This window comes from Centroberyx gerrardi, chromosome 7 (genome assembly GCF_048128805.1).
Source record: "Centroberyx gerrardi isolate f3 chromosome 7, fCenGer3.hap1.cur.20231027, whole genome shotgun sequence".
NCBI classification, from domain to species: domain Eukaryota; kingdom Metazoa; phylum Chordata; class Actinopteri; order Beryciformes; family Berycidae; genus Centroberyx; species Centroberyx gerrardi.
This window is the reverse complement of record NC_136003.1, coordinates 19038734-19051816: the sequence shown is the minus strand read 5'-3', so window position 1 is coordinate 19051816 and position 13083 is coordinate 19038734. Positions and strand designations below refer to the sequence as shown.

Below are 13083 nucleotides of genomic sequence, written 5' to 3'. Positions count from 1 at the left end.
CTTAGCTAAAGTTAGCAAAGCGAGAGACATCCGAGAGAGATTGTTACAGTTAAGTTAGCTTGCAAACATCTAACCAGTCTCCGCAGTTCCACAAGCAGAGTCTAGCTAGCTACCGGTAACTAGCTAGCTACTACTGCAAAACAGTTTCAGCAAGACTGTAATTTGTTCAGGCAGTTCAGTGGTTGTGCTTCACGTGGGTCGTCATTTGCACTCCAGTTCTGCGTCTGTCTGTGCCATATTTCATTTTTGGTTTAACTGTTTCTGAAGCTAACGTTACAGTTCCTGTGTTTTTACCTTTCGTCTCCTGGTCTCAGCAGTACCACTCCAAACAAAGCATTGGTATATGACTCGTAGATTTTGTTTCCAATTGTCCACCTTATAACCGTTCACATGGGAGCACCCGGCCGGACTCATGACAGATGCGACATTCAGTTTTGATTTTTAGTTGATAATGAAAAGTCTCCTGGAGAATTAAGTTAGCTAGCTAGCTAGCACGAACTATCTGTCCAGAAATGGTTTCCGTTTGGAAATGGGACAGTCGATGTATATCCAAAATGCGCTTCGGGCATCTGACAAACACGCTCTTTGATTAACTAGCTATACATTTGTTCATATAGCTATCTAAGACAATTATCACTTGATTAAAAGCTCTATTCCCGTTACTGTTTTGACAGTTGCCTTTTCCTATAACGCTAGCTCCACTTCCACTCTCACGATTTGTTAGCTTTCTTTCTGTAGCTAGCCTGCTAACACTGAACCACGGGCTTCACAAAGCCCGCCCAACGTACACCGTGATTTGCCAACACAAAGAAGTTACGTCACGACGTTGATTTGAGAGTACTTTGGGTGCGCATGTTTTGTAACCTAGTGTCTTCCGTATGGTTGAATTTGTGATTTTCACACGATGACGTTGCCCTAACAACGAAACACCTCCCATTCAGGATAGAACTGGAATATAAAACTGATCTACTATTGAAGCCATCCCTCTCTGCAGCAGGTATGTTGTTCTGAATGGTGCAAAGCTGTGCTTTTTCTGAAATAGGCGTCGGTGCCGAGAGAAACTGCGTTGTTATTGCCCGTACCGTATGTCAATCAGGCCTGATTGCTATTTTCGTGTACCGCCCTTCCACTGCCCCATGCAAGTGTGATTGTCTATAACCATGTAGTATACAGTAGACCCATTTTAAGCTTGGAAGTTAGTTCAGTAAATGAAATGTGAAGAATGTAAACGAAATGTTTTCATTTTTGCATAAGCAAAGTATGATTTCCCATGCGCTTGTTTGAGATTATAAATAGTCAAATAGTTCATCCCTTTAGTATCATCAATTAAAGCCTACCACCTAGTGGTTATCCATTGTATTTTACTGAAGTGCATTTGGATGACGTTGAAATGTAGCATGCCAGACTCACTCAGCTCAAATTCAGCTTGGCTCAGTGAGGACATGATGGTGGTAGTGCGGGTGGGGTGGAGATAATTGTGATGGAGTAGGTCTACCTGAACTTATATGATTCAGACCAAGCAGCTGGCCTGAGTTTCCTCTTGACTTTCTTCTCAGTGTACACCTAGTCTATACCTCCACCCCCACACTACCACCATCATATCATCACTGAACCAAGCTGACTTCGAGCTAATGAGTCTGGCATGCTTGAGAGCTTTAATGTGGCTCTCAAGATACAAACTATCTACTTGATCAGGTTCTTGTTTTCAGAGAACAGAATGTGTTTTTCATGCATCATTAAAAAATGTCTGTTTGCATGCCAGTTTATTTATTTTACCTTTTACAAAAAAATATATATGTTTAGAAACTATAGCCTGCACTCAGCACTCTTCATAACCTGGTTCCAAAGGCAGACTACCATTCAGTTTATTTTGGGTTGCTGGAGTAGCCTAACTATCAATAAACTGCAGAAGAAGAGATACATTATGACCAAATATGATCAATTACAGTTTAAAATCACTGTAGAACCAAAAAGAGCCATTACTGTATGGAACATTAGAGGGATTGTAATACCTAGTCTTAAGTAACTGAACTACAGTAAAGAACCATTTATGAACCACAGGACCAGCAAAGAATTATCTGGTTTGATATGGAAAGACAAGATGTTACAGTGGCCTACATGGAAAAAAAAATCAGATAACACTGAGGAAATAAGAAGAAAAACAGAGTGCTACTCTCTGCAAAGTGTCCAAAAAAAAACTTCAAAAGAATGTGCTCTTTGGTTTGGAGAATGTAATTGAATATATTTTTAATTTTTTTAACATGTTTGAAGCTCCCTGATGAAGGCCAATGCTGAAACATGGAGTGTTTTTAAATGTCCCTAGATGAGCCCATAAAATAATGCTTTTTAAAGTTTTTCAAAGAAGAGCGCCTTGGGCTTTTGTTTCATTCAACACTGAGGAACTATTTATTATTTTACTATTCTATTTTTTTTTTGGTTTTATAAAATATAGTTAGTATAGGCCTACTTTAGAAAAGTTTAATTTTGCCGCAAAGAACCCCTACCAAAACAGTTTATTTATTTTTATATTAAGTAGCACATACTGCACATAACACAAAGCAGTGAGAAGTTATTTTTCAAACTACAAATAAATAAAGAGATAAATAATTTAAAAAAATATATTCCCTTGGCACATTCCCCCAGACCTCCCTAATGCTAATCTGTTAACCATCTCAATTTGATCCATAAAATATGTCAGCAGCCTATTGTTTTTGTATGCTTTCTTTCTTTCTTTCTTTCTTTCTTTCTTTCTTTCTTTCTTTCTTCCTTCTAACCAAAACTGCTTCCCCATGAATGAAAATGCACAAAACTTTGCACAGTCCCCTATAGTCCTGTTGGTCCAAAACCACGTATACTGTACTATGGGGTGGATCTTGCTGATGGTGGTGCTACAGCAGCCGTCCAAAGTTTACAATTTCAAAAATCATAAAAAATCAGACATATGTGCTACAAGTGTGTAAGTTTCTGATGATGTGAAGGCCCATGTGAGAGGGATCTGTTGAATATTGCTACCTAGTGGAAATTCTGGAGTTCATCACTCTGTTTTTTTCATAAACTCAAGTCGAACTCCTTCCACACCAGAAGTCAAAATGACACCAAACCAGCTTCCGAATAATCTGCAGACCCTCAACTTTAAATGTTATGCAAGGTTTTAAAAAATTTTAGTAAACGTTCAAAATTTTCACTACACTAGACAAAAGTGTAATTATTTTCATAACATGCCAAAACCTAAGACTCTTGAAAGGCTGAACAGATTTTATTTATCTACACCAATATCTGATCTTCAAGGGCTTCTCTATACGGAAGAGGATTAGGGCCACTTATTTGAGTTCTAAGTTAAAAGTCAGAATCTCAGAATTCTGACCCTTTTCTCAGAATTCTGATTTTAAATTAAGAATTCTGACTTTACTCTCAGCATTCTGACTTTAATCTCAGAATTCTGACTTTAATCTCAGAATTCTGATTTATATACAATAAGTCAGATATAAAAAATATAAATATTTATAAAAAAAAATACAATTTTAACGTGGCCCTAATCCTATTCCATATCTCTATCAATCCATCATTCAAAGTAACAAAAAATATACAAAAAAAAATATATATATAAAAAAAAAAATACAAAAAAAAAAAAAGAGTTATGGCACAGAATGTCTCAGGTGGTTGTGATTTTGTGAACTGTAGCGCTAAAAATTATCGGTGGCAAAAGATTTTCTTGGACATTAAGACCACCAGGGACTCTCAAATTGCCCCAGCCTGCTCTCATAAAGTCATACTGTGAAAAAAACACAGGTGGAAGTTCGTGACCTGCCCATGGTGAGAAAGATGGTGTGATCGAGTCCTGGGTGGTGCAACAGTAATGTGATACTAATGCAGTGGTATGTAATGTATGCTGGCTAGTTTATGTGAAGTGCCTGTAAAGGTTAAAAGGCATTAATTAAGCCATTTCCCCATTTGTTTCCTCATGACTAAATGGATAAGCTGTTCCTGGCCACCATATTGCTGCTAGCAGCTATAAATGTTTATTTTTGAGAAACACATATTCCAGAAACATCAATCAGTCAATCAATCAACCAATCAATGTTTATTTGTATAGCACATTTTCGTACACCATAAATGAAATACGATGAAATAAAACAATAGGATGAACTAAAACAAAAAGCTGAAATAAAACAAGGAAAACAATTTTAAAATCCATTCTATAACAAATAGGCATGCAGTGCAGTGCTTTTAAAACAGGAGTTGTGTGCTCTCTTTCTAGTTCTTGTTAAAAGACAGGCATAACAGCAGAACATAATTCATAGAATAGAATTGATAGAAGCATGGCTGTTTGGCCACTGTAGAATTCATTCAAAGTGTTATTTTCATGAGGTTTTCACTTGGGGGCAGTGCAGGTCCACTTATCTGAACAAGCTGAGTTTTCAGCTCACGGAAGGAAACATTTGTTGCTGTCATTATTTACAGTAGTAAAATAATAATGTGTTACGCTTCCATGACTCACAAAATCAGTGCTCATATTTTTGCACTTAAATGTTATCATTTTCCCATTTGAATTGAAAAATGTACATTCAATGATAAGGGCACTTTAGATTAGAACTGAGTAATTAGTAATTGGTCTACAAACCAATTGGCAGGGTGTATCAATGATGATCTTCACCTGTTTGTCTCCTTTGAGCTCATGTTCACATCCTGTCAATGTTCAGCATTCTGTTAAATCTCTCAGATTTTCCCACACAATTGTATGAGTCCCAGTTTAGTCTGTCAAACATTCAGCAAAACGTTTTTAAACATGATACAATGAATGTAGAAGTTGAGCAAGTGGCTTTAGGCTGTCCAGCAGAAAATGTGCTTTTGTTGAATTAATCTGGTATTTGCACAGCACACACTCACAAGTGGCTCCAGTGGGCTGGTGTGTTTATGGTGTTTGCACTGAAATTAGGCATCTCAGTGCAATTACGTTATTTATTCTATGCATGTATGAATAATTGGGTAGACATTTTCATAGTCTCCAAGCTGAAACTGTCAACTGATGTATAATACTATTTATTATTACATTCATAGAGTAGCAAACCTAAATGAAGAGTAAGACGGTGAGGGAAGGAGAACATGATAAATCTGTTATTGCCTCCAAAAAGTTAAAATCAAACTTATCAAAACAGAGCTTTTTAATCAATAACTACCATTTTTGTCCATGCATGACAGACAGTTTGGCACAGTGGGTGAAAGAAATGTTGTTGCTTGGGAGGACATCAGTTTGTCTATTTTAACAAGTATGCTGTAATTGACAAAGCCTCCTTGATACAGAAATATTACGTGTTAACTGCTGTCCAAACAGAAGAATGAATGTGTTTTGAGTCTATTTATCATGCACTGAATGGATGGACAAACATTTTCTTGTCTTAGCCAATTGGAAAGCTTTTTGGGGACAGGCCCTCAGCATATTGGAGGATGTCTCATAAACAAGATCCTTCCAGCAAGGGAACAGCACGTTCCCGATGCATCCTCTAATTCCATGTAAGCAATTCACACGGGTAGTTGGGTATTAGTCAACACTATGACAGAGAAGTAGAGTTTCCTGAGCTTTGTAATGGTGCTGACCAATTTAGTTAAATCTGAAATGAAATAACATGCACATTAACTGGGGGTGAAGACTAATCTCTAATGGCTCCTAAGTGATTCACAGGTCCAAGTTTATAATAGTTCCCACAGAAACAGACACTGCAACATGGAGCACATTAAGCCAGACTGTGGCATTATGGTGGCATTGACTCAAGGACATAATTTTACCTCTGACTGTGCAAGATCATAGACACTTCAGCAGATTAGGAGTTCATTCAGTTGTTTTTAGCAATGAGGGGCTGCATATTGTTCAGTATATTGAAAAGTTTTTCTGTTTTTTTCCTTTGAGATAATTAAAAAGGAAGATGTATTTGATATTAGCTAATCAAGAGGTACTTACACATGAAGGAGTGTGTGGTCATCCACCATGTTCTCTTCACTGTAAAAAATACATGGAAATGAATGAAGAGATGGCAAATTAGTCTGTTGAGCATGTAATTAGCTGACTCATTCAGGAAAATATTTAATAACACAATACTCTAAAGCTGTGTGAGCAGATGAGAAAGACTCCTGGACATTTCAGAATAAGAGGAAGATTTAATTTTATTGTCACCAGAGTTATGATTGTTTTATTTGAAAAGTGAACTATATACAATACTTACTAAAAGTAAATACAATATGTGCAAGTTAAATGGAATATGCATGCATTATGGATTTGGACAATAAGACTTAATCAAACACCAAAGTGTGTGTGTGTGTGTGTGTGTGTGTGTGTGTGTGTGTGTGTAGAATACGAGAGGTTTTGGCTATACTAGATCGGGGTCTATAGGAATTTTGGTTTGGCCATAGCCATGAATGTCAGCATGATGAATGATGACATTTATGTAGATTAAATTTCTTAAGTGGGACTTGGGTGACAAATGATATCCGATTGCCACATTTCCATGTAATGTTGAAGTGGTTTTGCAGCTCCTCTACCATGGTAGTTTTATAGTTGTGAGCCAATCACACCAATGTCCCTCAGCTGGAATGGAAATTTTTCCTTTGCACACACACACGCACACACGCACACACACGCACACACACACACACACACACACACACACACACAAACAAATTAAGTGCAAACAGCCTCTGTTTCACCTGTGCTTAATTGATTTATTTGAACAGTCAGTGACTGCACTGTTTGTTTGAAGCTTGCCTGACTCCTTTTCAGCAATAACACCAGCTGTAATGCAATTATCCCACCAAAGAGGCTTGTTAAAAACAAAGAGCTTATCAAAGCTCCATAGAGCTGAGCATTGAAGTTCTAGGAAATTTGAATGACCAAGCATACATTAATGAGTGTGACCAAGCTCTAAGATCATTCAGTGTGAAACTGAATGATTCCATGAATTCTTTCTGTCCGTAAGTGTGGCTTTGGATACAAGACAAGATCTATAGCTAAGTTATTCATCACTGAGACTTCTGAACCTTTTGAATGAATGGGAGACCAAACAGACAGAGGCAAGCTGCTGCAGTGCTGGCTCTTTTCACATCACACAGTGCTCTGGAGTGTGTCATGTCTTTGACCAAAGGGCCTTGAGCCCACAATGTGAGTGCTGCTGAGTGCCGATATCATAGGCAAACCAAGGATGATGTCTGAACATTACGACAATTGGCTCCTCTCTCAAATCAAAACGTGGTCAGCTTATAGTCCTTCAGCATTAGTTTGGCTGATATTATTTTAGCTGATATTATGGTAATTACAATTATGAGAGGTGGATTCCTGCCTGCATGTGTGTTCTTCCCACAAAGAATAAACCCCAGTTGTCCAGTCATGCCATTTTGTTTGAGGGTACACTTTTGGCAAACTTATACAGTCTGGAAGGCTGATAATTGCAAAATATTGCTTCCCACATATAGCTCACTATTAAACAGTTAAGGTACATACTTAGCTATACTATTACATCCTGTTTCCGTATTAGATAGTACATAGGCGAGGGTGAGGGGAAAGATGAGAGAGATACAGAGACAGAGAGAGGATGACATGCAATAGAAACCATGAGTGAAACCATGACATCATGCGTTTGCCTTAGCCTGCTGAGCCACCAGGATCCCCACACTTTGACATTTTTAACCCCCCATAAAAGTCAAATATACATATTTTTATAGCACAGGAAAGGTTGAGAAAAGGCGGGTTGAAGGAGGAAGAGGTGAGTCACAGACAAAGCGCAGGTCAAGCGGGGCAGGGTGAACATGGGGGTTGGCTGACCAGCGGAGTAAACACCACTGTGAACGTACAAACCTAATCCATTTTCCCCACACAGGATTTCATTAGATGACCATAAGGCCTCAGATATGTGTGACTCAGAAGCATTGTTGACAAAATCAAAGATGACAGCAGAATTAATGACTATATGAGCAGCTGTTTCCTCCTACTTTAGAAGAGTACAATTAGACAGTACACAATACTGATACTGAGTACATACTGTAAAGTCAGTTGGTGAAAATGTATTTCCAAGAGATGTCTCTGTCTGAGGAAAGGGAATCACATGTTGTACAGCATGTTCAAGGTTCACAGGAAAAACATTTCCTCCAGAAGGAGTCCTTGGCTTTGCACAGCTGAGCTGAAAGTCATTGTCCTTGTTGTGTGCACAGTATTTTATAGGGAAAGTTTGCCTTGACGGGATGAACATCAGATCAATGAACAGCTTCATTGAGTTACTCTGTGTTAGATTATCCTTGACTTCAAGTGGAGTGCTAAGATTAGACAGCAATGCAGGAGGCAGGACATCTGCATCCTGCCAGCGCTGTGCCACAGACCCAGGAGATGACACATCTGATGCAAGCTGTCAGCAGCCGCAATCACGTCATCATGGAGGCTAGGTGGAGCGGGGGAACTCACTTGGGGAGCGCTACAGAGGGGTTCAAAAGGAAGTGAACCGAAGTCACCCAGACCCCAAGCACAATTCAGAAGTCCCTGGTTAGTCATCATGAGGCACATGTTTAGACTGAGCTGCAGATGGGATTCAAATTGTTGACTCTACGTTTCACTTCTGGAGTTCATTTATGGGAATTTCTGTTAGGGACCAGAATTCACACAAACCTTCCTCACCACTTTTTCTTCCCCATGACGTCATTATTCTTAACTTTAAGTAATAATTCTTTTGCACTGGATGATGAAAAAAAAAAATAATATGTTTTGATAGTTTTGTATAGAACTCAGGTAGACGTTTGCTCTTGAGGAGGATTTTTGACTGATCCCTGTGGAGGGATATTTCACAAGAAAGACTAATGACAGCCAGTCTTTTCAGGGAATCAAGGCTTTCATAACAACCATAGAACCGATGCAGACAGTAACTGGAAATGTGCCAGTCCCACTTTGCCCTTTTTTTGTGAAAGGTTCGCCATGACACTGTGTGTAGGAGGGGGATATACCAATGGATTTACAACAGGATTTACTTCAATATAAATAGGTTCTTCTCTAACTTCATCCTTTTATGCAGCTTTTTCTGTTATCCCTCTTCTAAAACATTATATCAAATCATCCATGCAGTTTTTTTTATAAGCCTCAGGCTACATGTTGAAGAGCAGAAAAATATCCCATAGTGCATGTGGTGAGAAAAATAACTTAATGGATTCTACCTAGTAGCTGTAAGCTAGCATTATTGGGCATGAATGAATGTTTTTGACAAAACAAAAAAGATAAACAGACCTACATTTTGCGGAGACCTTAAAACTGCTGCACGCTTATGCCATAGTTCTTATGTACAGCACCCACGAGACAATTAACCCCAAGCAGCCTCGCCCCCCTCTCCCACCCATTCCTGTTCAAAGAGACGTTTCCAGAGACCTGAAAGAGATTGCTGGAGGACACAGAGCTAAGTATGGAAGAGCGTGGGAACTGGATGAGAGCTGGGGAGTGTGAGTGTGAGATAGGGAGTGTGTATTGAGTGAATGTAAATTAATAAAGAAGACATATTTCCATAATTACAGCAGTGGCACAGTGAAATTCCCAGCTCAAGGAACCCAAGCCGGTTCACTGATCATTTTTTTTCTGAATGAGCAGAGTAATTTTGGTAAGCCTTCTGGGTCTTATAATATCTGTTTGCTTCAAGGAAAGAGAATTTTTACTCATTCAGTGGCATGAATAGAAAATATAGGACAGCACTGACATTTAACACTATATTTGACAAGGTTCTACCTTCAACAGGCTTAGCTTTTGTATGACCTCCCCGGGCCTCCAGTGACTGGCTTTTCCTAAAGTGGTGTTGTTATTCATCCTTTCACATAATTACCCTCTAAGTCACATAAGCGATCAGAGAAAAGGACCAATCCATGCTTGCCATATTTGAGGTGGTTAATAAAATATACTGTATTTTTCTATTTTGTTTTAGTTTATTCATAATTACCAAGGGGTGGAAGCAGAGTTTCCCCTCACTTTTCTCTTAAAACTTTTGGGCAACAATGGTGGTGAAAGAGTCTGGGAACGGCAAGCAGAAAGCTGACAGGAAAAAAAAAAATCGAATCTGTTTAAGACACATTTGCATCTATGTATATATATCTATATATAGATGCAAATGTCTGTGTGTGTGTGTGTGTGTGTGTGTGTGTGTGTGTGTGTGTATATATATATGTGTATATATATATACACACACACACACACACACACACACACACACACACACACACACATATATATATATATATTGAGATCAGAATGTACATTTAATAATGCAATCTATTTTCTTCTTGCAGCTCTGGTTACCTACTGCTTTGCATGCTTTGGTTGCCATATGCAGTTCATATATTTACAAGGACATTCACAACTTTAAAAAAAAAACAAAAACAAAAACAAAAAAAAATAGTTTTAATGTGTCACACATGACTAAACATTTTTGACCATTAGTATAGATCTCTCACTGAATCATGATATTTTCCAGCTACTCTTAAGTGAATTATATTAATGCATATTTTAATAACAGTCCTGAGTAACCCAAACACAAAGTTCATCATAGGATACGATGGCATTGGCCACAGTGTTCACTCAGAAACAAACATTTCCAACAAATTAAGGCAGGATTAGAATTCTTACCAGCTGGAGCTTTCTATTATAATTTTGGAAATTTGTTAGGTCTACAATGCATTGACTTGTCTTTTATGCATGATTTCTTTTTCCTGTAAAATAAATATAATGCAAGCCAAAATGTCTGTCTTTCAGAAAATGACTGCATGGTGAAGATAGATAGATAGATAGATGTCTTGTGCTCTTTATTCATGCATCATTATTTTGAGGATTCAGGCCCCAGTAATACATTATAAAAGAGTTGTTACTCATTTTATTTTCTGTGAACTCCCTGAACCAGTTACACAGAAAACTGTCTTTTAAACTAATGGAACTGTTTCGGTTGTTAACTGTTTGCCTTCAACTGTAGAGACAAAGTGAGATGGAAGGCTAGTAAAATAAGCACTCAGCCCTGGCACATAAGGTCATTTGAGCAACAAATTGCTTGATCCTGAAATATATGAGAATTTTCTGTGAATGCCATGTGAATGGCAAAAATCGATGAAATGGCCCGTTCCTGCTATCAGTGCGCTACCATGGATTTTTTTTTTATAGCCAGACTAAACCAAATAACCATTATCTTTGGAGAGATAAGTCCACAGACAATAAAAATGAGCGGACGGTTAAATCCAAGCTTGAGGAAAGAAGAGAAATGTAGCCCTACATTTTACAGGCCACTAAATTTAATTAACATCCACAGATTTCTCTTTGAGTAGGGGAGACCGGGGCATATTGTCACACTTTTTACTCATTGGTGTATTTCTCATTAATTCTCAATAATCTCAATAATTCTCTTACTGAGATACAATATATATTTTTCTAGTTAGGTCTTATCTAAAAAATGTTTTACATTGTGAATAATTTGCTGGAAGCAAAAGTTATTACTGATGAAATACCAGGTGACAACTTGTGACAACTTATTACATGTCAGGGCGCATCAAAATGTCTGATACAATTTATAACAATATGATATTTTAATGTAGGCTACATGTAATTTATACACATTGTGTGTGAGGCCACTTACTGCACAAGCCAAATGTTTGTGGGTTCAAGTACCAAAATAATATTCATTCAGAATAGAATGAATGTGAAGCTATTTCTAACCAAAGAAAAAAAACAAATTTTGATTTTTGATAGTTATGACAACATAAATCAATGTGACAACATGCTCCAACCAGGCATTCCTGACCAAGATCCCTTCTCTGAGCACAGAGCTTCACTAAACCATTCACATTTATTATCGGGTTATAGCTGACCCTTGCTTTTATTTGTCACAATGTATAATTATATATGTAAAATAAATAAGAAAAACTTACTTTCAGGTATCAAAATTGTTCTTATGTTAGAGGGTTGTAATAAACATAGGTAACCTTATTAACTTATTAACAAAGTAAACATTTATGTAATAGGACTTTTGGCTCTAAAATATTTAGTTTCAGAAATAAAGCCACTGAGAAACTTACTCATGTGACAACTAGCCCTGCTCTCCCCTATTGGCGGTGCTTATTCGATTTAGGCCCAAAAACATCTCCTAGAGTAAATTATATGTCTGCTCTCTGTCTCTGGTGATATTCTGAACTTCTGAGGAGTCTAAATTGAGCATATGCAGACAAGTTGTTGGCTATTACAGTGGCATCCTCTAATATTAGAAGTTATCAATAAAAAGGCAGTAAGATTCACCTTAACTGAGATGCTACAAAAGTACTGCAGACATCTGTCGCCTCTAAATTTCCAGCAGTTCATCCAAAGAAGTAACAGTAATCTGTGACAAAGCCCTCCATAAACTAAAACTAAAACTAAAACTAAAAACTCCAACTAATTCAGAGAAGCATTTACGGACAAACAGGTGAAATTATTAAAAAGAGAATGGGGGGGGGGGGGGGGGGATGACATCAAACAGAGACCAGAATAAATTCTAGTGAAATGACAGTTTAGATGATGGGAATAAATAAGGTAGAAATCTCCAGGGCCTTGGGGAAAGTGTAATCACTAATCATCGCTTCCTTTCTCTTTCAGAGTTTGTGTTTAGAGTAGTTGATATCTTACTGTCCTGGCTAACAATTTACAAGAAATAGTGGACAGAGGCTAAATTATAACTTTTGGTATTGCATAAATGACAGAAGCCTTTCTCTCTCTCACACACACACACACACACACTCCCTCTCTCCTGTCTATCTGTCGCACTCTTTCTCTCCTGTTTCATTTTATAATTTTTTTTTGTCATGATCAGCTAAGCATGATCTCAATTAATTCTAGTTGTTCATTGTCACATGTGCCACATAAGTCGCACAAGATATTTAATTGGCAGAGGTTCAAACCGCAGTTAAAGCATGACCTTTTGTTTCACTCTGCTGCCTACGCGCTTCCGCAGTCGACTCTATCCAGCCTTTGTAATCTATCTCCAAACCAGCGGTCTTAATTCCCAAGGCAATGGCTGAGCTCTTCCAAACAACAGCCTGTTCAGAACAATAACTAAATTA

General features: G+C 37.8%; 1 protein-coding gene across 2 annotated transcripts in view; it reads right to left on the bottom strand.

Annotated features, from left to right (window-relative positions):
* The window catches only part of LOC139930922 (ubiquitin carboxyl-terminal hydrolase 22-like), a 28617-nt gene extending 27902 nt beyond the window's left edge, over window positions 1-715 (bottom strand). For both annotated transcript variants that reach the window (XM_071924253.2, XM_071924254.2), the window contains exon 1: window positions 295-715. In XM_071924253.2, coding sequence (XP_071780354.1) covers window positions 295-414 — 120 coding nt within the window. In that variant the 5' untranslated portion in view covers window positions 415-715. The remainder of the gene's footprint in view (window positions 1-294) is intronic.
* Window positions 716-13083: the final 12368 nt, after the last annotated feature.